We start from the raw sequence: 27257 nt of genomic DNA on the forward strand, positions 1-27257 counted from the left end.
CGATGAGAATGGGGGCGTGCTCGGTCCTCCTTTTCCTGTAGTCCACAATAACCTCCTTTGTCTTGATCACATTGAGGCAGAGGTTGTTGTCCTGGCACCACACGGCCAGGTCTCTGACCTCCTCCCTACAGGCTGTCTCATTGTTGTTGGTGATCAGGCCTACCACTGCTGTGTCATCGGCAAACTTGATGATGGTGCATCCCATAACATTTTAACATGAAAATAGCTGTTCTATCATTCAGCCAAAGTGCAACACTGCCCCTTTAAGACAAAAAACCTCTTTACCTGACTTGCTTTTCAAAGACTTCTAGAAATGTACACATTTTGTGCTCTTGTACAAAGCAATCACTCCCCTAATTCTGTATAGAAATTTGATTTCATAACAAGTGCATCTACTCAGGACCACAGCTGTAAACACAGTCCAGTTCAAAGTAAATGGCACAGATCCATATATGGTAATGGTCTATTTGCATATAGGCCTACTGCAACTCCAATTGCTTATGCCGCACCGTTCTGCGTAGTGTATAGGCTGAGTCGTGCGTAATAGAATCCTACTCCAATGCGTTCTGCATAGTTTGTTTTGTTTCGGTATGTTGCATTGAAAGTGGCTAATATTGCATTGATTTGATCACAATTGCCACAGTAAAGAAAAACACTCATAGTGTTAACAAATAGGGAAAACTCTAGAAAGGGAAGTTCAGACCCCTTGACTTTTTCCTCATTTTGTTACGTTACAGGCTTATTCTAAAATAGATTGAATTTCACTTGTCCATCTACACACAATCCCCCATAATGAAAAAGCAAATACTCGTTTTTAGAAATGGCAGTGATTACAGCCTCGAGTCTTCTTGGATATGACGGTACAAGCTTGCACACCTGGATTTGGGGAGTTTCTCCCATTATTCTTTGCATATCCTCTCAAGCTCTGTCATGTTGGATGGGGAGCATCACTGCACAGCTATTTTTAGGTCTCTCCAGAGATGTTTGATCGGGTTCAAGTCCGGGCTCTGGCTGGGCCACTCAAGAACATTCAGAGACTTCTGCGTTCTCTTGGTTGTGTGCTTAGGGTTGTTGTCCTGTTGGAAGGTGAACCTTCGCCCCAGTCTGAGGTCCTGAGCTCTCTGGAGCAGGTTCATCAAGGATCTCTCTGTACTTTGCTCCGTTCATCTTTCCCTCGATCCTGACTAGTCTCCCATTTCCTGCCGTTGAAACACATCCCCACAGCCTGATGCTGCCACCACCATGCTTCACTGTAGGGATGGTGCCAGGTTTCCTCCAGACGTGATGCATGGCATTCAGGCCAAAGTTTTCAATCTTGGTTTCATCAGACCAGATAATCTTGTTTCTCATGGCCTGAGAGTCCTTTAGGTGCCATTTGGCAAACTCCAAGTGGGCTGTCATGTACGTTTTACTGAGGAGTGGCTTCCATCTGGCCACTCTACCATAAAGGCCTGATTGGTGGAGTGCTGCAGAGAGGGTTGTCTTTCTGGAAGGTTCTCCCATCTCCACAGAGGAACTTTGGAGCTCGGTCAGAGTGACCATCGGGTTCTTGGTCACCTCCCTGATCAAGGCCCTTCTCCCCCGATTGCTCAGTTTGGCCGGGCGGCCAGCTCTAGGAAGAGTCTTGGTGGTTCCAAACTTCTTCCATTTAAGAATAATGGAGGCCACTGTGTTCTTGTGGATCTTCAATGCTGCAGAAATGTTTTGGTACCCTTCCCCAGATCTGTGCCTCGACATAATCCTGTCTTGGAGCTCTGCGGACAATTCCTTTGACCTCATGGCTTGGTTTTTGCTCTGACATGAAATGTCAACTGTGGGACCTTGTATAGACAGGTGTGTGTCTTTCTAAATCATGTCCAATCAATTGAATTGACCACAGGTGGACTCCAATCAAGTTGTAGAAACATCTCAAGTGATAATCAATCAAAACAGGATGCACCTGAGTTCAATTTCGAGTCTCATAGCAAATGGTCTGAATACTTATGTAAACAAGGCATTTCTGATTTTTATTTGTAATACATTTGCAAACATTTCTAGAAATCTGTTTTCACTTTGTCATTATACGGTAGTGTGTGTAGATTGACGAGGATTTTTTATTTATTTAATCCATTTTAGAATAAGGCTGTAATGTAACAAAATGTGGAAAAAGAGAAGGGGTCTGAATACTTCCCGAATGCACTGTACTTCTTCTGTGCTCTGTGCCGTAGAGTTGTGCCTCAAGGATACATTTTAGGTCCCCTGTTGTTTGTCTGTAGTTCAACTAAATTGTGAGACATATTGAGACAGCTGATGTGCATTTTTATGCGGCTGACACTGTTCCTTATTGAAGTGACAGCAGTTTGACTTTAGCTTTTGAAAAAGCTCAAACCGTTTTTAACATCATTCAACAGAATCTGTTCGATTTGAAGCTTGTTCTGAATTCCTCTCAAACATGTATGGTATTTTCCAATAATAAACACTGAAAACCATGTAATTAATACCTTGGAACCATACACATATCTGGGAGTTTGGGTGGATGAGAATTTGAGCTTCACCACTCATGTAGAGAACCTTGTCAGGAAACTCAAGCTGCGTTTTGGGTTTTACTACCGACACAAAGCTTGTTTTTCCTTTGCTGCCAGAAAGGAGTTGATTCGTTGTACTTTTCTCTCTGTTTTGGACTATTTTGATACTATTTATGAGCAAGCTTCACACTCTACACTGAAGGCCCTTGACTCTGTGTCATGCAGCCCTTCGTTTTGTCACTAATCAGAGACGTCTAACTCACCATTGTGATCTCTAGTGTTCTTATTCAGAATACCATTTTCAGAAAACTGCCATTTTATCATCCTCTCTTCCAGCTCGAAATGAGAACACATACAAGCTCAGATCTCAATCTTCCGTTATGCTAAGAGTCCCGAAAATTAGAACCAAGCATGGAAAAAGGTTGTTTCATTACACTTCCCCCTGATCTTGGAATTCCCTCCAAGCTAATCTAAAACTACAGGACCTGGTGTCCCTGGAGGACTTCAAAGGACAAATAGATGAACAGGTTATTGAGACATGTAGCTGTTTCTAGCTGTCACTAGTTTGCGTTTCCTTATGTAAGGAAGAATGTTGTTTCACTTCACACACACACCCATCCACTGTTTATTTGCTGTTTTAGTTGTGCTGTTGCCAGTGTCTTCAGTCTGTTTTGTCTTACAGTGATTTTTTTTCTTTTTTTATCCCCCGTCCCCACAGGAGGCCTTTTACCTCCTCCCAGGCCATTATTGCAAAGAAGAATTGGTTCTTAATTGACTAGCATGGTTAAATGTAGGTTAAATAAAATCACTCACTCACTGAACCATACACTGAACCATACACTGAACCATACACTGAACCATACAAGTGAGATCATAAGACCTGAAGATCATGCTTTTAGTGACCTCCCCAATCTCTCCTTTTAATAATTCAACAGTTCCAGTCAGACAGGACGTAGCCCATTGGTGCTGGCAAAGATTATGGGCTGTCTGTCATTGGTGCTGCCATAGCGACGCTGGCTGGCAGTGCGCAAAATGAGTAAAATGACACGCACACGATTATCCAGCAAGATTATCTGTATAACAACTCATTCATAATACACACATTTTATCTGAGTAGTACTGTATGATGCCAAGTTCCATGGAGCGTCGACCAAACTTCAATATCAACAATAAATCAAACACACCTCACCACATACTTTAATGATGACACCTGGACAATACCACTATATGAAGTGATAAAGTCTAGAATTTAACATTTCTCTGAGTCTGTACTAAAAGTGCTCTATCTTTAAAAACCTGAACGCTGACAATGAAATGCACAATATTGGGGCCCAATGAATGGACTGATGGACAAAATACTACAAGATCTATCTGAACTATACCTTCAATAATCATTTCTGGAAACGCAAATCTCCAACCAAAGCAGCTTTATACAAGCCTGAATTTTATCTTGATAAATCATTCATCCTACACTGTGAATGCATGACTGTAGCATTGTAGTGTGAAGTCATTTAGCAGATGCTCTTATCCAGAGGTGTTGAGGTGTTGAGTGGATTAGTAGGCCTGATGTAATGGGTCTTTGTGGCAAGGACAGAATAATCAGGTGTGTGTGTGTGTGTTGTGTGTGTGTGTGTGTGCGTGCGTGCGTGCGTGCGTAACCCAACATGCCAGTAAACACAGTGTGCCTTCTTCACTGAGATGGGATAGGTGGGCAATAGTTCAGTTTTCATCTCCCATTAATTTACAAGGAGCCATGTAAAACCTTATTTCCCTATTGTATGCATGACCTCCTAGGACTGGGTGCGGCATTGTCATCATACAGTAGCCTACAATAGTCAGGTATGCTGACAAACACCATACAGATACCAGGTGTACGATGGCAGTAATAGTCCCTACTCACAGGCGTGTGTGTGTGTGTGTGTGTGTGTGTGTGTGTGTGTGTGTGTGTGTGTGTGTGTGTGTGTGTGTGTTCTAGATGAATGGGAGTTTTGCATGCCCTGTGTGGGTGTGTGCTCTGCTCTTTTGATACCTGGCAGAACAGTGAAATGAATGAAATACTTCAGTTAGTAAAACACGCAGAGCTACTGAATATCTTATGGTTGAAGAGGGAGGGTCGTACTCTTTAAGCTACTGAATACCTTATGGTTGATGAGGGAGGGTCGTACTCTTAGAGCTACTGAATATCTTATGGTTGAAGAGGGAGGGTCGTACTCTTAGAGCTACTGAATATCTTATGGTTGAAGAGGGAGGGTCGTACTCTTAGAGCTACTGAATATCTTATGGTTGAAGAGGGAGGGTCGTACTCTTAGAGCTACTGAATATCTTATGGTTGAAGAGGGAGGGTCGTACTCTTAGAGCTACTGAATATCTTATGGTTGAAGAGGGAGGGTCGTACTCTTAGAGCTACTGAACATCTTATGGTTGAAGAGGGAGGGTCGTACTCTTTAAGCTACTGAATATCTTATGGTTGAAGAGGGAGGGTCGTACTCTTAGAGCTACTGAACATCTTATGGTTGAAGAGGGAGGGTCGTACTCTTAGAGCTACTGAATATCTTATGGTTGAAGAGGGAGGGTCGTACTCTTAGAGCTACTGAATATCTTATGGTTGAAGAGGAAGGGTCGTACTCTTTAAGCTACTGAATATCTTATGGTTGATGAGGGAGGGTCGTACTCTTAGAGCTACTGAATATCTTATGGTTGAAGAGGAAGGGTCGTACTCTTTAAGCTACTGAATATCTTATGGTTGAAGAGGAAGGGTCGTACTCTTTAAGCTACTGAATATCTTATGGTTGAAGAGGGAGGGTCGTACTCTTAGAGCTACTGAATATCTTATGGTTGAAGAGGAAGGGTCGTACTCTTAGAGCTACTGAATATCTTATGGTTGAAGAGGGAGGGTCGTACTCTTAGAGCTACTGAACATCTTATGGTTGAAGAGGGAGGGTCGTACTCTTAGAGCTACTGAATATCTTATGGTTGAAGAGGGAGGGTCGTACTCTTAGAGCTACTGAATATCTTATGGTTGAAGAGGGAGGGTCGTACTCTTAGAGCTACTGAATATCTTATGGTTGAAGAGGGAGGGTCGTACTCTTAGAGCTACTGAATATCTTATGGTTGATGAGGTAGGGTCGTACTCTTAGAGCTACTGAATATCGTATGGTTGAAGAGGGAGGTTCGTACTCTTAGAGCTACTGAATATCTTATGGTTGATGAGGGAGGGTCGTACTCTTAGAGCTACTGAATATCTTATGGTTGAAGAGGGAGGGTCGTACTCTTAGAGCTACTGAACATCTTATGGTTGAAGAGGGAGGGTCGTACTCTTAGAGCTACTGAATATCTTATGGTTGAAGAGGGAGGGTCGTACTCTTAGAGCTACTGAATATCTTATGGTTGAAGAGGAAGGGTCGTACTCTTAGAGCTACTGAATATCTTATGGTTTAAGAGGAAGGGTCGTACTCTTAGAGCTACTGAATATCTTATGGTTGAAGAGGGAGGGTCGTACTCTTAGAGCTACTGAATATCTTATGGTTGAAAAGGGAGGGTCGTACTCTTAGAGCTACTGAATATCTTATGGTTGAAGAGGAAGGGTCGTACTCTTAGAGCTACTGAATATCTTATGGTTGAAGAGGGAGGGTCGTACTCTTAGAGCTACTGAACATCTTATGGTTGAAGAGGAAGGGTCGTACTCTTAGAGCTACTGAACATCTTATGGTTGAAGAGGGAGGGTCGTACTCTTAGAGCTACTGAATATCTTATGGTTGAAGAGGAAGGGTCGTACTCTTAGAGCTACTGAACATCTTATGGTTGAAGAGGGAGGGTCGTACTCTTAGAGCTACTGAATATCTTATGGTTGAAGAGGGAGGGTCGTACTCTTCGAGCTACTGAATACCTTATGGTTGATGAGGGAGGGTCATACTCTTAGAGCTACTGAATATCTTATGGTTGAAGAGGGAGGGTCGTACTCTTGGAGCTACTGAATATCTTATGGTTGAAGAGGTAGGGTCGTACTCTTAGAGCTACTGAACATCTTATGGTTGAAGAGGGAGGGTCGTACTCTTAGAGCTACTGAATACCTTATGGTTGATGAGGGAGGGTCGTACTCTTAGAGCTACTGAATATCTTATGGTTGAAGAGGGAGGGTCGTACTCTTAGAGCTACTGAATATCTTATGGTTGAAGAGGAAGGGTCGTACTCTTAGAGCTACTGAATATCTTATGGTTGAAGAGGGAGGGTCGTACTCTTAGAGCTACTGAATATCTTATGGTTGAAGAGGGAGGGTCGTACTATTTTCACACTACTGAGCCGAGCTGTATTGAGCTGGCCTGGTTATTCATCCACCATAGTGGCTGGACCTGTGCTATAAAGGACCATGTGAAAATCACGGTATTGACAGGGTTAGCACGATGTGTGAAAAAAGCATCGGTTTTGACCCTAAATAAATGCCATGTATCTTTCAGGAATGTGATGATCGATGCTCAGCAAGGGTGTAGTGGTTCTACTGTACAATCTCTATTTCCAGACACCTTTAAAACAATATTTCTGCTTCCTTCCTGGCAATAAGCCAATGGTTATTGCTGAAACAACATCCTTCATCCTGACCTGAGGGATTGTAGATTTGTGCTCAACAATCACATCACTTATTCAATCCATCATAGGTCGTTACATATTCATACAACAAAAATTCCTGGGATGTAATCCCAAGTGGCACCCTATTCCCTATATGTAGTGCACTACTTTTGACCAGGCCCCATAGGGTGACGTGTTGGTCACAGCCAGGTGTCACCATATAGTAGGTAATATACTTACAGTGAAGTATTACAGTGAAGTATTACAGTAAAGAAATAAGGTGCTCAGGTCATCCATTAACTCATATTCATGTGGAGTGTTTTGAATACAGAGCAACCTTTGGCTTAAACAGTGGCGCTGGATTAGTGGGTACCCTATTCCCTATACAGTGCACTACTTTTGACCAAAGCCCTATGGGCCCTGGTCAAAAGTAGTGCACTATGTCAAGAATAGGGTACCATTTGGGACACAATCATCATCAGCACCTCTTATCTCCTGAAGTCTTATCTCACGGCCACCTGTAACTCACAGGTCCGGCTAGCAGCGATCCCATGTAACCCTGTCCAACTTATACAACTAGGAGTCATACAGAGTATCCTTTCTGACCAATTTTCACCGGTACAATGATGCTACTATTACTTGTGTGATTTATAGTCTGTAATAGAAACTCATAAACAAGTATCAGTGATGTATCACCATAATACTTCTCTCCTCTCTCTACCTATAGTAACGCGTTGTGGTATCGCTCAGTATCGGGCTAGCAGTGTGTCTCGTTGACTTCCTCCACCTTTAGGACATCTAAGCAACAACCACACATCTGGTAATAATACATCACAATATGTGGTTTCCTCTCCTGTATTTATTGTGAACACATTGTTCCAGAGGTCTAGCGTTTGCTGTAACCTGGCCCTCTATAAGTTTTTCCACTGACAATAACTGTGGGTGAGACATTCAATTGGTGAGGTGGAGCTGAACTGATGCATGTTCAATCATTTCCAACTGACAAATTGTAAAAGAGAAGCTATCGCTGTAGAAGTACTACCTCTTCATGGAGAGTGCCCTCTAGTGTCTCTTTCAAGGAACTTCAATGTAAAAAGAAATTGTTGGGAAAATGAATACTCTTGATTAGAGGGAAAGTTCACACATTTTTACGTGGCCTTATTTTCACTCTTTTCTGAAAGTAAGTCTACATGCATCACACTCAAACACAAATGACCTATGAAGCAGCTAGATTAGAATTACCCCACAGCTTTTATTATAAAATAGATTTTATGTACATGAAACAACTTATGAAATTCAATAAGATTCAGTGAAAGTGACCTAATGCAAACTTGTGAAACGCGACACATGTTAGAGGAAATTTGGACTTCTCTGTTCCTGTAATCACGGCTAGGTTTTCGGCCAAAAATGTAAACAGAGAGAACATGTTTTCCATAGATAGAGAGAGAGTTGGGATGTATGATTAGACGTGTGGTTGTTGCTTAGATGTCCAAAAGGTGGAGGAAGAGCGGGATAGAGAGGGAAAGGGTTCAGGGAGAGAGAAGAGAAGGATAGAGATGGTAAGGGTTCAGGGAGAGAGAGAAGAGAAGGATAGAGAGGAAAAGGGTTCAGGGAGAGAGAAGAGAAGGATAGAGAGGGAAAGGGTTCAGGGAGAGAGAAGAGAAGGATAGAGAGGGAAAGGGTTCAGGGAGAGAGAAGAGAAGGATAGAGAGGGAAAGGGTTCAGGGAGAGAGAAGAGAAGGATAGAGAGGGAAAGGGTTCAGGGAGAGAGAGAAGAGAAGGATAGAGAGGGAAAGGGTTCAGGGAGAGAGAAGAGAAGGATAGAGAGGGAAAGGGTTCAGGGAGAGAGAGAAGAGAAGGATAGAGAGGGAAAGGGTTCAGGGAGAGAGAAGAGAAGGATAGAGATGGTAAGGGTTCAGGGAGAGAGAAGAGAAGGATAGAGAGGGAAAGGGTTCAGGGAGAGAGAAGAGAAGGATAGAGAGGGAAAGGGTTCAGGGAGAGAGAAGATAAGAGATGGAGAGAGAGGGAAAGGGTTCAGGGAGAGAGAAGAGAAGGATAGAGAGGGAAAGGGTTCAGGGAGAGAGAAGAGAAGGATAGAGAGGGTAAGGGTTCAGGGAGAGAGAAGAGAAGGATAGAGAGGGAAAGGGTTCAGGGAGAGAGAAGATAAGAGACGGATAGAGAGGGAAAGGGTTCAGGGAGAGAGAAGAGAAGGATAGAGAGGGAAAGGGTTCAGGGAGAAAGAGAAGAGAAGGATAGAGAGGGAAAGGGTTCAGGGAGAAAGAGAAGAGAAGGATAGAGAGGGAAAAGGTTCATGGAGAGAGAAAAGAAGGATGGAGAGGGAAAGAGAGAGAAGAGATGGATGGAGAGGGAAATAGAGAGAAGAAGGATAGAGAGGGAAAGAAAAGGTGACAGAGAGAACGAGAGATCAGAAAGAAGGACAGGGAGCATGAAGAGAAGTACTGTATAGAGATGAGAAAGGTCAGGGAGAGAGACATAAGAAGATGGACAGAAAAAGGAATAGAGAGAAAGAGAACGAGTGAGAATAGAGGGAACGAGGGAGGGGTGAAGGAGGTCAGGAGGATGGTGTGTTGCCAAACGTAGAGAGAGTTCTCCATGGAGGGGACCTGCTGAAGGCTGTCTCTGCTGCTCTGTCGTCGTTACCCCATTCCTGCACACACACACACACACATGCGGTTTCATTATTACAGCACATTTAAGGCACATTTTCAAACTTCCTTTTTCTTTTGAAGCAACACATGCAGAAACAAATGCGGTTTCATTACGTAAAATCTAAACACTTCCTTTTGAACTCTTTTAGGATCCAAAGACAGTTTCCCCTGATGGATTATAGCTTCACATGAAGTCATGACGACAGCATTGTGGTGACTCTGTCCACGGTAACCCATATACTAGCACCTTGTCTGGGTAGAGGGTTTAGCTTAATAAGTCCACCTCATCAAGCTAATTAAGGAGATGAGTACAGCTAACGAGAGGAGGAGGGCCCATGCAGGCCGGCCCAGGTCACAGAGGAGCAGTAATGAGAAGTTGACTCAAAGCGTGCTTGTGTTCAGTAGGGAGGCAGACAGAGACCACAGAGCCCCAGGACAGCAACACAATTAGACCCAACCAAAACATGAGAAAACAAAAAGATCATTACCCATTGGAAAGAATCAACAACAAAAACAGAGCAAACTAGGATACTATTTGGCCCTAAACAGAGAGTACACAGTGGCAGAATAGCTGACCACTGTGACTGACCCAAAATGAAGGAAAGCTTTGACTACATACAGACTCAGTGAGCATAGACTTGCTATTGAGAAAGGCCGTCGTAGGCAGACCTGGCTCTCAAGAGAAGACAGGCTAAGTGCACACTGCTATTGTGACAAGAAAAGGGTGGAGAACAAACACCATTCTGAAAACAAACATATTGATGTTTCATTATTTTCCCTTTTGTACTTTAACTATTTGCACATTGTTGCAACACTGTATATAGACATAGTATGACATTTGAAATGTCTTTATTCTTTTGGAACTTCTGTGAGTGTAATGTTTACTGTTAATTTTACTGTAGAAAATTAAAGAAAAAACAATTATGAAATCTTTTTATGTTGCATGTTGGAATTTACAAGGACAAGTCCTCTGCTTTTGGGCTAAAGAGCAGAAGGCCAGACTTCCTGAAGTAAATTGATGATGTTGATATTGTGGTTGTCCCCTAGGTTATAGGGAGATCATCCACCAAATGAAAAGGAATCACACAGGTGGAATGCTAATATGGTATATATATCTGAACTAAATCATTCAATCGAATTGATCAAAACAGGATCATTCTTTATCTGGTTAAAAATCAACAAGGAGGCCGTCTTGACAGATAAAAACGTCTTCCTCTGTGCCTCATACATTTCCCCCCTCAGAGTCACCCTACCTCAATGAAGAGAGTTTCTCCATTCTACAGGGGGAGATGAGTCACTTTCAGGCCCAAGACAACGTGCTGGTCTGTGGAGACCTGACTGCTAGAACAGCAGAAGAACTAGACACTATTACATTTGGCAGTTTGGAACATAAACTTTATATTTGACAAATGAGCCTTCTTGGCTAATCTAAAGAAACTTAAGAGCAAACCAAAAATAATAGATAGTAAAAATGGTTTGACAATGATTGCAAAAATCGAAGAAAGTCATTGAGAAATATATCTAATGCAAAACACAGAGAATCAGACAACAAAAATGCACGCCTTCAATATGGGGAAACACTGAAGCAATACAAACACACCCTAAGAACAAAAAAGGAACAGCACATTAGAAATCAGCTGGATGGAATTGTGGAATCCATAGAATCAAACCACTTCCGGGAGAATTTGAATAAATTAAACAAACCTCATGATGAGGAATTGGCTATCCAAAATGGGGATATGTGGAGAAATCACCTTTGCAAACCTCTACAGCAATATAACAAAGAGCCCTGAACAAAAAGATATACAAGAAAAATATCAAAATACTTGAATCAGCAGTCAAAGACTATCAGAATCCTGTGGATACCCCAACTACAGAAGAAGAATTATTGGAAAAACTATATAGTCTCCAACCCAAAAAGGCCTGTGGAGCTGATGGTATTTTAAATGACATGATCAAATTTACAGATCACAAATTCAAATTGGCTATACTCTTCAATATTATCCTCACTGCAGGCATTTCCCCCTATTTTTGGAACCAAGGATTGATCAGACCAATCTATAAAAATGGAGACAAATTTGACCCAAATAATTACAGAGGAATTTGCGTTAACAGCAACTTGGGGAAAATTCTCTGCAGTATCATAAATAGTAGACTACGTCATTTCCTTGATGAGCACAACATCCTGAGCAGAAGCCAGATTTAAAAAAAAAGAATGTACAACAGACCACATTTACACCCTCCACACTGTAATTCACCAACAAATAAACCAAAACAAAGGCGCAATCTACTCGTGTTTTGTCGACTTCAAGAAAGCATTTGATTCAATTTGGCACACAAGTATTTTTTTATTATAAACTAATAGAAAGTGGTATTGGAGGGAAAACAATGTTATTAAATCAATGTTCACTAAAAACAAATATGCGGTTTTCAACAGGGACATGGAGTGAAACAGGGCTGCTCAATATGTCCAACACTATTTAACATCTACATTAATGAATTGGAAAAAACATTAGAAGAATCTGCAGCAACTGGTTTCACCGTACACAACACCGAAATCAAGTGTCTACTGTACGCAAATGACCTGGTGCTGCTGTCTCCCACTAAGGAGGAGTTACACCAGCACCTGGATCATCTGCAAAGGTTCTGTCAGACCTGTGCTCTGACAGTTAACCTAAAAAACCTGAATATAATGATTCTATTTGGACACAGTTCTATTAGAACACACCAAAAACGACACGTATCTAGGACTAAATATCAGCAACACAGGTAGCTTTCACATGGCTGTGAACGAGCTGAGACAAAGCTAGAAGAGCATTCTATTCCATTAAAAGGAACATTAAAATCTAAATTCCAATTAGAATCTGGCTCAAAATGTTCCAATCAGTTATAGAACCAATTGCTCTATATGGCAGCAGAGAATGGGATCTGCTCTCTAATAATGAATTTACTAAATGCGACAAACATCTCATCGAAATACTGCATGCAGAGTTTTGCAAGACTGTATTGCAATTGCAAAGACAAACTCAGAATTGGGCCAATCCCCCCTCCTTATTCGAATAGAAAAAAGAGCCATCAAATTTTACAACCATCTAAAAACAAGTGACCCCAAAACATTCCATCACAAAGCCCTACAATGTCAAGACATGAAACAAGGGAAGAGTCCCCTCAGCCAGCTGGTTCTGAGGCTGAGTTCACTAACCCAAACCAACTCCATAGAGCCTCAGGACAGCACTCAGAAAATCTGGCCCAACCAAATCATCACAAAGCAAAAATAAAAATATATCACCTATTGGAAAGACATCACAAGAAAATCCAAGTAAACTTCAATACTATTTGGCTCTAAACAGACAGTACATGGTGTCAGACTATCTGACCACTGTGACTGATTAAAAACCAGAGGGAAACACTGACTAGGTACAGACTCAGGGAGCACACAACCTGAGGGTCAGCCAGTGAAAAGTGCAATGTAATGTCAATAATATTTTCCATTTTGTTTTGCCTTTCATACCATGCCATGTGGCTTCTCAGTCAGGTTGAGACTGGTCTACTAACATTTCTTGAATGTATTATTATTCTCATTAATATTGTTGTTGTAGTTGCTGTTAATGGTAGTCCCATTTCCACTACTAATATTGTTATTGCTGTTGGTCCCTCCATTTTTTACACATGTATATTTTGACAATGTAAGTAATTTAATTTTCCATGTCAATAACGTCAGAGAGAGAGGAGAGAGAGAGAGAGAGAGAGAGAGAGAGAGGAGAGAGAGAGAGAGAGAGAGAGAGAGAGAGAGAGAGAGAGAGAGAGAGAGAGAGAGAGAGAGGAGAGAGAGAGAGAGAGAGAGAGAGAGAGAGAGAGAGAGAGAGAGAGAGAGAGAGAGAGAGAGAGAGAGAGAGAGAGAGAGAGAGAGAGAGAGAGAGAGTTGTGATGTATTATTATCAGATGTGTGGTTGTTGCTTAGGTGTCCAAAAGGTGGAGGAAGTCAATGAGAGTAGGTTTACCTTTTAGATAAATAACAAAGTAAATTCAGTTGAATTGTAGAGAGAGACCTTACCTGAGAGGTAATGCTCACACGTTTGAGGGTAAGGTCTGGAAAACAATAACACACAAACAAATAGAATAATGTAAAAAAGGATGTCAGTGATGATGACTACATGAAAGCATTATGAGACATAAAATCACTGAATCACTCTATTTGCTTAAAAACACTCACCAAGAACATGGTCCCTGGAATTAAGCTTGGCCCATAGAAGAGCCCCCTCTCTAGACACAAGAGATGAATACTACTATAAATACTATTTTAAAGGGAGAAATACTAATATAAATACTATTTTAAAGGGAGAAATACTATTAGAAATACTATTCTAAAACATCTCATGCTCTATGACATTACTGTACTTCCCCGAAAGTTAGAGACTCATAGATAGAGGATCCAACACCCACCTTTTACGCTTTTCTTCCACTATTACCTTAACTGGACAATGAGAAGAGAAATGAGAGAAGAGAATTAGAAAGTGAAAAAGGTGTAATGAACAGAGTCAGTGATGTCATATTTTGAATGATAAAGGACATTTCTTTAAAGGTTTACTAGCCTGGTCCCAGATCAGTTTGTGCTGTCCTGCCAACTCCTATTAAGGTAAACCGCTCCCGGTTGACAAGAGAGCACAAACTGTTCTGGGAACAGAGTATAGGTTAACAGGTGTAACGTTACCTTTCCTCTGCACTGCCACACCCACGCCCACCAGTACAATGAAGAACAGAACCACAACAGAAAGACATCCCAACACCAGAGGCCAGTCCACACCAGTCAGCCCTACCAGAAAGCAAATATCACCTGTCAATCAACGAGCCCTCATATACATACATATCTTAGTTTGAGCCAGTTTGCTACAGCAGGAAAATAATCCTGCAGCAACAGGAAATGTTGTTGTAATTTCCAGATTATAATTATTTAACATTTTTGTAGAAGTTGAAAAACATTTCATAATGAAAAATCTGTGGAAATTACAAACTTCAGAAGCCTTTACCTCAAATGGATTACAAGTTTGAAATGTCCTGCAACAGGGTGATCAAATTAAGGTCCTACCTCTGTAGAGTAGCCTACATATAAAATGCCCAGCACCAGGCCCACTCTGTGTCTAACATCAATACCAAACATCAGGCCCACACTGTGTCTAATATCAATACCAAACATCAGGCACACACTGTGTCTAATATCAATACCAAACATCAGGCCCACACTGTCTAACATCAATACCAAACATCAGGCCCACACTGTGTCTAATATCAATACCAAACATCAGGCCCACACTGTGTCTAATATCAATACCAAACATCAGGCCCACACTGTCTAACATCAATACCAAACATCAGGCCCACACTGTGTCTAATATCAATACCAAACATCAGGCCCACACTGTGTCTAATATCAATACCAAACATCAGGCCCACACTGTCTAACATCAATACCAAACATCAGGCCCACACTGTCTAACATCAATACCAAACATCAGGCCCACACTGTGTCTAATATCAATACCAAACATCAGGCCCACACTGTGTCTAATATCAATACCAAACATCAGGCACACACTGTGTCTAATATCAATACCAAACATCAGGCCCACACTGTCTAACATCAATACCAAACATCAGGCCCACACTGTGTCTAATATCAATACCAAACATCAGGCCCACACTGTGTCTAATATCAATACCAAACATCAGGCCCATACTGTGTCTAACATCAATACCAAACATCAGGCCCACACTGTCTAACATCAATACCAAACATCAGGCCCACACTGTGTCTAATATCAATACCAAACATCAGGCCCACACTGTCTAACATCAATACCAAACATCAGGCCCACACTGTCTAACATCAATACCAAACATCAGGCCCACACTGTGTCTAATATCAATACCAAACATCAGGCCCACACTGTGTCTAATATCAATACCAAACATCAGGCCCACACTGTGTCTAACATCAATACCAAACATCAGGCCCACACTGTCTAACATCAATACCAAACATCAGGCCCACACTGTCTAACATCAATACCAAACATCAGGCCCACACTGTCTAACATCAATACCAAACATCAGGCCCACACTGTGTCTAATATCAATACCAAACATCAGGCCCATACTGTGTCTAACATCAATACCAAACATCAGGCCCACACTGTCTAACATCAATACCAAACATCAGGCCCACACTGTGTCTAATATCAATACCAAACATCAGGCCCACACTGTCTAACATCAATACCAAACATCAGGCCCACACTGTGTCTAATATCAATACCAAACATCAGGCCCACACTGTGTCTAATATCAATACCAAACATCAGGCACACACTGTGTCTAATATCAATACCAAACATCAGGCCCACACTGTCTAACATCAATACCAAACATCAGGCCCACACTGTGTCTAATATCAATACCAAACATCAGGCCCACACTGTGTCTAATATCAATTCCAAACATCAGGCCCACACTGTGTCTAACATCAATACCAAACATCAGGCCCACACTGTGTCTAACATCAATACCAAACATCAGGCCCACACTGTCTAACATCAATACCAAACATCAGGCCCACACTGTGTCTAACATCAATACCAAACATCAGGCCCACACTGTGTCTAATATCAATACCAAACATCAGGCACACACTGTGTCTAACATCAATACCAAACATCAGGCCCACACTGTGTCTAACATCAATACCAAACATCAGGCCCACACTGTGTTTAATATCAATACCAAACATCAGGCCCACACTGTCTAACATCAATACCAAACATCAGGCCCACACTGTCTAACATCAATACCAAACATCAGGCCCACACTGTCTAATATCAATACCAAACATCAGGCCCACACTGTGTCTAATATCAATACCAAACATCAGGCCCACACTGTGTCTAATATCAATACCAAACATCAGGCCCACACTGTGTCTAATATCAATACCAAACATCAGGCCCACTCTGTGTCTAATATCAATACCAAACATCAGGCCCACATTGTGTCTAATATCAATACCAAACATCAGGCCCACACTGTCTAATATCAATACCAAACATCAGGCCCACACTGTGTCTAACATCAATACCAAACATCAGGCCCACACTGTCTAACATCAATACCAAACATCAGGCCCACACTGTCTAACATCAATACCAAACATCAGGCCCACACTGTGTTTAATATCAATACCAAACATCAGGCCCACATTGTGTCTAATATCAATACCAAACATCAGGCCCACACTGTCTAATATCAATACCAAACATCAGGCCCACACTGTGTCTAATATCAATACCAAACATCAGGCCCACACTGTCTAACATCAATACCAAACATCAGGCCCACACTGTCTAACATCAATACCAAACATCAGGCCCACACTGTGTCTAATATCAATACCAAACATCAGGCCCAAACTGTGTCTAATATCAATTCCAAACATCAGGCCCACACTGTCTAACATCAATACCAAACATCAGGCCCACACTGTGTCTAATATCAATACCAAACATCAGGCCCACACTGTGTCTAATATCAATACCAAACATCAGGCCCACACTGTCTAATATCAATACCAAACATCAGGCCCACACTGTCTAACATCAATACCAAACATCAGGCCCATACTGTGTCTAATATCAATACCAAACATCAGGCCCACACTGTCTAACATCAATACCAAACATCAGGCCCACACTGTGTCTAACATCAATACCAAACATCAGGCCCACACTTTCTAACATCAATACCAAACATCAGGCCCACACTGTGTCTAATATCAATACCAAACATCAGGCCCACACTGTGTCTAATATCAATACCAAACATCAGGCCCACACTGTCTAACATCAATACCAAACATCAGGCCCACACTGTCTAACATCAATACCAAACATCAGGCCCACACTGTGTCTAATATCAATACCAAACATCAGGCCCACTCTGTGTCTAACATCAATACCAAACATCAGGCCCACTCTGTGTCTAACATCAATACCAAACATCAGGCCCACACTGTGTCTAACATCAATACCAAACATCAGGCCCACACTGTCTAACATCAATACCAAACATCAGGCCCACACTGTGTCTAACATCAATACCAAACATCAGGCCCACTCTGTGTCTAACATCAATACCAAACATCAGGCCCACTCTGTGTCTAACATCAATACCAAACATCAGGCCCACACTGTCTAACATCAATACCAAACATCAGGCCCACACTGTGTTTAACATCAATACCAAACATCAGGCCCACACTGTCTAACATCAATACCAAACATCAGGCCCACACTGTCTAACATCAATACCAAACATCAGGCCCACACTGTGTCTAATATCAATACCAAACATCAGGCCCACACTGTGTCTAACATCAATACCAAACATCAGGCCCACACTGTCTAACATCAATACCAAACATCAGGCCCACACTGTGTCTAATATCAATACCAAACATCAGGCCCACTTTGTGTCTAACATCAATTCCAAACATCAGGCCCACACTGTGTCTAATATCAATACCAAACATCAGGCCCACACTGTGTCTAATATCAATACCAAACATCAGGCCCACACTGTCTAACATCAATACCAAACATCAGGCCCACACTGTCTAACATCAATACCAAACATCAGGCCCATACTGTGTCTAACATCAATACCAAACATCAGGCCCACACTGTCTAACATCAATACCAAACATCAGGCCCACACTGTCTAACATCAATACCAAACATCAGGCCCACACTGTCTAACATCAATACCAAACATCAGGCCCACACTGTCTAACATCAATACCAAACATCAGGCCCACACTGTCTAACATCAATACCAAACATCAGGCACACACTGTCTAACATCAATACCAAACATCAGGCCCACACTGTCTAACATCAATACCAAACATCAGGCCCACACTGCCTAACATCAATACCAAACATCAGGCCCACACTGTGTTTAATATCAATACCAAACATCAGGCCCACTCTATGTCTAATATCAATACCAAACATCAGGCCCATACTGTGTCTAATATCAATACCAAACATCAGGCCCACACTGTGTCTAATATCAATACCAAACATCAGGCCCACACTGTGTCTAATATCAATACCAAACATCAGGCCCACACTGTGTCTAATATCAATACCAAACATCAGGCCCACACTGTGTCTAATATCAATACCAAACATCAGGCCCACACTGTCTAACATCAATACCAAACATCAGGCCCACACTGTGTCTAATATCAATACCAAACATCAGGCCCACACTGTGTCTAACATCAATACCAAACATCAGGCCCACTCTGTGTCTAATATCAATACCAAACATCAGGCCCACACTGTGTTTAACATCAGTACCCAGTCAGAGGGTGATTTGTTGACTGTAGTGGTTCAGTGAGTTACCTGGTGAGGAGGGAGGGGAGATGGTGGTATTTTCTGGAAGAGAATGACAGACATTATTATAGGTGAAAAATAATTCAAGGCTGCCTCTTGAGTGGTATGAGTTGACGCACACAGGCTCAGACAGACACAGACATCAGAGAGATGCAGACCTATGACTCTAGGCACAGCCAGCAGTGGACTTCTCTCTGAGTGGCTCCACTCTGCTCCCAGCAGGGAACTGTATTGGCACTGGTACTGGTCCGACAACGGGCCGTCCTGGGATGAGAGAACAAAAAGGGCACGATGTCGGGTAGCGGGGGCACTACGGGTGGCATCAGGGAAGGTACTTCCCAGGCGGTATAGAGAGAAGCGGGCACCAGGGAAGGCAGGTGAGCCAGTACACACCAAGGCCCACTCCCCAGCCTGGCTCTGGAGAGAGAGAGTGGGCACCGGCAACAGCTCTGGGATGGCAGGCCCACCAGAGAAAAGATGGAGAGAGAGTATGGGTATCATATTTTTCTCACACACAATTCTAACCTTAACCATTGGGAATACAATACATAACTGACATTAGATCAGTGTCTAGCTGAAATTTCACCCCTCAACCAGATTTCTCACCTGTGACCGTGACAAGAACTGGATGACTGGCGGTTGAATTAGCCGGTCCCTGACGAGGCACTGTAACCTGGTAGAGGCAGGTGTAGGACCCCCCCTCGCCTCCCCTCACGGGCCCCAGGTGGAAGGCCCCGGTCTGGGCTGTGGAGTGGGACACCAGGGAGGCCTGGGGGTGGACCATGGAGCTCCCCATGGAGTGCCCAGTCGCTTTAGCTGTCCTCAGCAGTAGGAAGGCCTCTGGTTTCGGGCTCTGCTGGGAGTGAGGAGGAGGGGGGGAGCAGTGGAAGGATAACGTCTGGCCGCGCTTCACCTGACCATCTGGGGGATCAACTGAGAGGAGGGGTGGGAGGAGAGAGGGGGGAGGAGGAGGAGGAGGAGCTCTAGGAGAGGCTACACCTGAGAGAGAGAGAGAGAGAGAGAGAGAGAGAGAGAGAGAGAGAGAGCGAGACGGAGAGAGAGAAAGATTTATGCTGCATTAGTTTATGTGTCGGGGGGCTAGGGTCAGTCTGTTATATCTGGAGTATTTCTCCTGTCTTATCCGGTGTCCTGTGTGAATTTAAGTATGCTCTCTCTAATTCTCTTTTTCTCTCTCTCTCTCTCTCTCCTCTCTCTCTCTCTCTCTCTCTTTCTCGGGGGACCTGAGCCCTAGGACCATGCCTCAGGACTACCTGGCCTGATGACTCCTTGCTGTACCCAGTCCACCTGGTTGTGCTGCTGCTCTAGTTCCAACTGTTCTGCCTGCGGCTATGGAACCCTGACCTGTTCACCGGACATGTTACCTTGTCCCAGACTTGCTGTTTTCAACTCTCTAGAGACAGCAGGAGCAGTAGAGATACTCTGAATGATCAGCTATGAAAAGCCAACTGACATTTACTCCTGAGGTGCTGACCTGTTGCCCCCTCTACAACCACTATGATTATTATTATTTGACCCTGCTGGTCATCTATGAACATTTGAACATCTTGGCCATATTCTGTTATAATCTCCACCCGGCACAGCCAGAAGAGGACTGGCCACCCCTCATAGCCTGGTTCCTCTCTAGGTTTCATCCTAGGTTCTGGCCTTTCTCGGGAGTTTTTCCTAACCACTATGCCTCTACATCTGCATCGCATGCTGTTTGGGTTTTAGGCTGGGTTTCTGTAGAGCACTTTGTGACATCAGCTGATGTAAATACATTTGATTTGATTTGAAATTTGATTTGCTATAAAGGGGTTGTAATGGTGAAGTCTTCCTACTATAAGAAAAGTAAAGAAGGGAGCTTCCTTTCAACTCCAAGGAGATGAATTCAAGAGCTTGTTACTTTCATAATAAACTTTATCAAACCAAATGCATAGTAGTCTATAGGCATTATGTACTGAAACTATACATTTAGACGTTGGATATTTAGCAGAAGCTGTAAATCCGGTCTCTGAGGAAATGTGAGAACTGCCATTTAAGTTTACCCTCTGTTGTCATTCACACTTCCTGCCTTAACTGTCAAGCTTGATTTTTGTGGTTTCTATATAACCCGCAGGGTGTAACAGTATGATACACACATTCAAGCACACACAATCGTAACCACTGAGCACACCTATGGCAGTTTTGCCAGTGGTGGTGGAGAAGCGGATAGGAGTGTTCATTGACTTCCACCACAAGTGGCTTTAAACCTAGCGTAAACCTCAGAACTGTTTCTCACTTTGAAATAGCATTTCCATTTACTGTTACTGTCACGCCCTGACCTTAGAGAGATGTTTTATTTTCCTCTAGTTTGGTTAGGTCAGGGTGTGACATGGGGTGGGAATTCTATGTTTTCTATTTCTTTGTGTTTTGGCCGAGTATGGTTCCTAATCAGAGGCAGCTGTCTATCGTTGTCTCTTGTTGGGCATCATACTTAGGCAGCCTTTTCCCCACCTGTGTTTGTGGGTAATTATTATTTCTGTGAGTGTTTTGTGTGTGCCACAGTTGTGTCACGTTTCTTTCTGTTTACCTGTTTATTGTTTTGTTCGGTTTTCTTCAAATAAAAATGTGGAATTACCGGCACGCTGCGCCTTGGCTTATCTATGACAGGGAGTTTGAGGACAGTGAACGTGACAGAATTACCCACCACAAGAAGGCCAAGCAGCATGCGCTTACTGGGAAGACGAGCTGGACCGGGGAGAATCAACAATGACGGAAACACGAGAGGCAGCCCCCCCAAAAACATTTTTTGGGGGCACACGGGGAGATTGGCTAAGTCAGGGTGGAGACCTGAGCCAACTCCCTGTGCTTACCGTGGGGAGCGAGTGACTGAGCAAGCACCGTGTTATGCGGTGATGCGCACTGTGTCGCCAGTGCGCATTCACAGCCCGGTGCGCTCTGTGCCAGCGCCCCGCATTTGCCAGGCTAGAGTTAGCATTCAGCCAGGAAGGGTGGTGCCAGCTCAGTGCTCCTGGTCTACAGTGCACCTCCTCGGTCCAGGATATCCTGTGCCAGCTTTACGCACTGTGTCACCAGCGCGCCTTCACAGACCAGTTTGTCCTGTGCCAGCGCCCCGCACTTGCCAGGCTAAAGTAAGCATCCAGCCAGGACGGGTTGTGCCAGCCCTAAGCTCCAGACCTCCAGTGCGCCTCCACGGCCCAGTATACCCTGTGCCTGCTCTGCGCACCCGGTCTCCAGTGCGTCTCCCCAGTCCGGTGAGACCGATTCCAGCTCCACGTAAGAAGCCTCCAGTGATGATCCATGGTCCGAAGCCTCCAGTGATGATCCATGGTCCGAAGCCTCCAGTGATGATCCATGGCACGAAGCCTCCAGTGATGATCCATGGCTGGAGCCTGTAGTGATGATCCATGGCACGAAGCCTCCAGTGATAATCCATGGCCCGGAGCCTCCAGTGATAATCCATGGCACGAAGCCTCCAGTGATGATCCATGGCCCGGAGCCTGTAGGGATGATCCATGGCACGAAGCCTCCAGTGATAATCCATGGCCCGGAGCCTCCAGTGATAATCCATGGCCCGGAGCCTCCAGTGATAATCCATGGCACTAAGCCTCCAGTGATGATCCATGGCCCGGAGCCTGTAGGGATGATCCATGGCACGAAGCCTCCAGTGATAATCCATGGCCCGGAGCCTCCAGTGATAATCCATGGCCCGGAGCCTCCAGTGATGATCCATGGCAAGAAACCTCCAGTGATGATCCATGGCGCGGAACCTGTAGTGATGATCTATGGCACGGAGCCTACAACGACGTCCCCCGGTCCGGAGCCTCTAGCGACGGTTCCCAGTCCGGAGCCTCCAGCGACGGTCCCCAGTCCGGAGCCTCCAGCGACGGTCCCCAGTCCGGAGCCTCCAGCGACGGTCCCCAGTCCGGAGCCTCCAGCGACGGTCCCCAGTCCGGAGCCTCCAGCGACGGTCCCCAGTCCGGAGTCTTCAGCGACGGTCCGCAGTCCGGAGTCTTCAGCGACGGTCCGCAGTCCGGAGTCTTCAGCGGCGGTCTGGAGTCTTCAGCGGCGGTCTGCAGTCCAGAGTCTCCGGGTAGATGCCCGCCCAGACCCTCCCCTATAGGTTCAGGTTTGCGGGGGGGGGGGGGTTGGTACTGTCATGCCCTGACCTTACAGAGACGTTTTATTTTCCTCTAGTTTGGTTAGGTCAGGGTGTGACATGGGGTGGGCATTCTATGTTTTCTATTTCTTTGTGTTTTGGCCGAGTATGGTTCCTAATCAGAGGCAGCTGTCTATCGTTGTCTCTGATTGGGAATCATACTTAGGCAGCCTTTTCCCCACCTGTTTTTGTGGGTAATTATTATTTCTGTGAGTGTTTTGTGTGTGCCACAGTTGCGTCACGTTTATTGTTTTGTTCGGTTTTCTTCAAATAAAGAATGTGGAATTACCGGCACGCTGCGCCTTGGCTTATCTATGACAGGGAGTTTGAGGACAGTGAACGTGACAGTTACAATAAATGGCAGAAAAAGATTTCTGTGACTTTGATTATCATCATTATTTGTAGTGATCATGGTGCTTGCCGTAGTTTCTGTCCCAGATCCACGGCTCCACCGTACTCAACTACCTGATCCAAAATCATCAATCATAAATATAAAACTCACTATAAAACTATAAAACTCACCTTGTTGTTTCAGAGTCAGATAGTGGCTGTATGGGCTATAAATCCCCTGGCTGTTCTGATACAGGCAGCAGTATAGACCCTCCCGGGGTGAATCCTCCCTCACTCTAACTGTGAACTGGGCCTCCTGTCTCTCACTGGGGAAAGTCATGGTGTCCACCAGCTTTTTAACCCGGTGGAGTCTGAACAGGATCCCTCCAGGGCCCTCAGGGGCCCGACAGACCAGGACCACAGCCCCCAGGACGGTGTTGCCTACAGGGGCCTGGGTAAGGGAGGGTGTTGGGGGGGGGACCGAGAGGAGGTCTGAGGATACTGTATCTGGGGAGGAGCAGTCAAGTGTGAGACCCACTAATAGTAAACACTGTATTCCACTAAACAGATATAGGACACAGGAGGCTGCTGAGGGGAGAACGGCTCATAATAAATGGAATGGCATCAAACACCTGGAAACCATGTATTTGATGTATTTGATACCATTCGACTAATTCCGCTGCGATCATTACCCTGAGCCCGTCCTCCCCAATTAAGGTGCCACCAACCTCCTGTGATCTAGGATCACAATACCCCATCCAAATAGACTACTTAAATTGTCAGGAAATAAAGATGACAGAACTGATGCCAAACATCATTGAAATATCTCTGTAACTGACATGGCTCAACTACTTTACACTGAAATCTACAACATAAGTATGAGTAAATTCATATTCAAAGTACTTACCCCAAAGTTGTAGGTAACAGATAAGCAGAACAAATATCCAAAGTGAGAGATGGTATCGACAGACAAGCATCTTTGAAGGAGCAAGCAGTCTCTCTTCTGTGTGGATGTGGAAGCATCTGCTCTAGGTGGAGGCAAACAGGATCTGCTGTATGTGTGTGTGTCTGTGTGTGTGTGTGTGTGTGTGTGTGTGTGTGTGTGTGTGTGTGTGTGTGTGTGTGTGTGTGTGTGTGTGTGTGTGTGTGTGTGTGTGTGTGCGTGCGTGTGCGTGTGTGTGCACGCGTGCGTGTGTGTGTGAAAAGTATGACGATGTCTTAAAATAGGACTGAGGGGAAGTACAACATACAAGCACACTTCCTTTTAAGGGGTTTGTTAATGGGATGTGAGGTCATATAATAATAAACCAAGACCACAGAATGTCCCTGGTGTGTGGTACCATGCATATTGTACACAGAGCATGAGACATACACTGAGTGTACAAAACATTAAGAACACCTGCTCTTTCTGTGTATGTGACCAACTGGCCAGGTGAATCCAGGTGAAAGCTATGATCCCTTATTGATGTCAATTGTTAAATCCACTTCAATCAGTGTAAATGAAGAGGAGGAGACGGGTTAAAGAGGATTTTTAAGCCTTGAGACGATTGAGACTTTGATTGTGTATGTGTGCCATTCAGAGGGTGAATGGGCAAGACAAAAGATTTATGGGCCTTTGAACAGGGTATGGTAGTAAATGCCAGGCACACCAGTTTGTGTCAAGAACTGCAACGCTGCTGGGTTTTTCACATTCAACAGTTTCCCGTGTGTATCAAGAATGGTCCACCACCCAAAGGACATCCAGCCAACGTGACAAAACTGTGGGAAGCATTGGAGTAAACATGGGCCAGCATCCCTGTGGAACGCTTTCGACACCTTGTGGAGTTCATGTCCCGACGAATTGAGGCTGTTCTCTTCATGTAGTCTTCACAAATTCATTAATCATATGGGTAAATAGGCTACATGCAGAGCAGACACAATAAAGTAGTGTAATCAATCTGGAGACGCCTTGCAGTACAACACTGACATCTAGTGGATGAGAAGTTGCACTGCCGTCCTGCCATAGATCATATAGAACTTTTATGGACAAGAACAGGGACAGTTCTGAAGCATAATAAAACCAAACTTGAACGTTATTTAAAGTCGAATCAATTGTGCTTTTAACATCATATTTCAATGGAATTCATTTATTTAGTGATATTTAATGTATTGTTTTGACATTTATTAAACAAAGGTATATATCTATTAGTTCTGGTCCATGGCAAGAGTGTGGGTTCCTCTACTAATCTCTACTAGTGAAGGACTGCGCCCTGGACCAGAGCTAGATATTGACTTCAAAGTGGTGATTGTGCGTTTGCTGTGTAAACACATGCAATAATAGAGGTGTCCACAGTGGAGATGTCATAATACCCATAAAACCTAGCGGTCAAACAGGGAAATGGTTCCAATCAGTTTTCCACCCTTCATTTATCTCGATAGGGGATTTTAGAAACACTTAAAATAAGTGGAGGACTCCAAATATGCAGAACAAATCGAGGAGTCCAAATATGCAGAACAAATCGAGGACTCCAAATATGAGGAACACGTATTGATGCACTACTCGCTAATGTCCAGTCCCTAGTTAACCTCTTACATCTAGACGTTCCGCTAGCGGAACACCTGCTCCAATATCCAATGATAGGCGTGGCGCGAATTACAAATTCCTCAAAAATACAAAAACTTCCATTTTTCAAACATATGACTATTTCACAGCATTTTAAAGACAAGACTCTCCTTTATCTAACCACACTGTCCGATTTCAAAAAGGCTTTACAGCGAAAGCAAAACATTAGATTATGTCAGCAGAGTACCAAGCCAGAAATAATCAGACACCCATTTTTCAAGCTAGCATATAATGTCACAAAAAACAAAACCACAGCTAAATGCAGCACTAACCTTTGATGATCTTCATCAGATGACAACCCTAGGACATTATGTTATACAATGCATGCATGTTTTGTTCAATCAAGTTCATTTTTATATCAAAAACCAGCTTTTTACATTAGCATGTGACGTTCAGAACTAGCATACCCCCAGCAAACATCCGGTGAATTTACTAAATTACTCACGATAAACATTCACAAAAAACATAACAATTATTTTAAGAATTATAGATACAGAACTCCTCTATGCACTCGATATGTCCGATTTTAAAATAGCTTTTCGGTGAAAGCACATTTTGCAATATTCTCAGTAGATAGCCCAGCCATCACGGCTAGCCATTTAGACACCGACCAAGTTTAGCCCTGATCAAACTCCGATTTACTATTACAAAAGTTTCATTACCTTTGTTGTCTTCGTCAGAATGCACTCCCAGGACTGCTACTTCAATAACAAATGTTGGTTTGGTCCAAAATAATCCATCGTTATATCCGAATAGCGGCGTTTTGTTCGTGCGTTCAAGACACTATCTGAAATGGTAAAGAAGGGTCGCGCGCATGGCGCAATTCGTGACAAAAAAATTCTAAATATTCCATTACCGTACTTCGAAGCATGTCAACCGCTGTTTAAAATCAATTTTTATGCCATTTTTCTCGTAGAAAAGCGATAATATTCCGACCGGGAATCTCCTTTTCGGCAAACAGAGGAAAAAATCACAAAGACG

The 27257-nt window shown here is 43.6% G+C and overlaps 1 protein-coding gene across 3 annotated transcripts; it reads right to left on the reverse strand.

Moving 5' to 3' along the window:
• Positions 1-8299: 8299 nt before the first annotated feature.
• On the reverse strand, positions 8300-24739 carry LOC106589852 (uncharacterized). 3 transcript variants are annotated; one of them, XM_045691103.2, is made up of 10 exons: positions 24582-24739; positions 23867-24181; positions 19792-20184; positions 19344-19634; positions 19195-19227; positions 14448-14549; positions 14180-14210; positions 13950-13999; positions 13791-13825; positions 8300-9735 (listed from the first exon to the last, which is right to left on the reverse strand). In XM_045691103.2, the coding sequence occupies exons 1-10, from the start codon at positions 24649-24651 to the stop codon at positions 9640-9642; spliced, it is 1416 nt and encodes a 471-aa protein (XP_045547059.1). In that variant the 5' UTR covers positions 24652-24739; the 3' UTR covers positions 8300-9639. The 3 variants fall into 3 exon arrangements, with proteins under 3 accessions (XP_045547059.1, XP_045547061.1, XP_045547060.1); XM_045691105.2 differs by lacking the exon at positions 23867-24181; XM_045691104.2 differs by lacking the exon at positions 13950-13999.
• Between the last annotated feature and the right edge of the window lie 2518 nt (positions 24740-27257).

Source organism: Salmo salar, chromosome 12, assembly GCF_965601325.2.
Source record: "Salmo salar chromosome 12, fSalSal1, whole genome shotgun sequence".
Classification (NCBI taxonomy): Eukaryota; Metazoa; Chordata; class Actinopteri; order Salmoniformes; family Salmonidae; genus Salmo; species Salmo salar.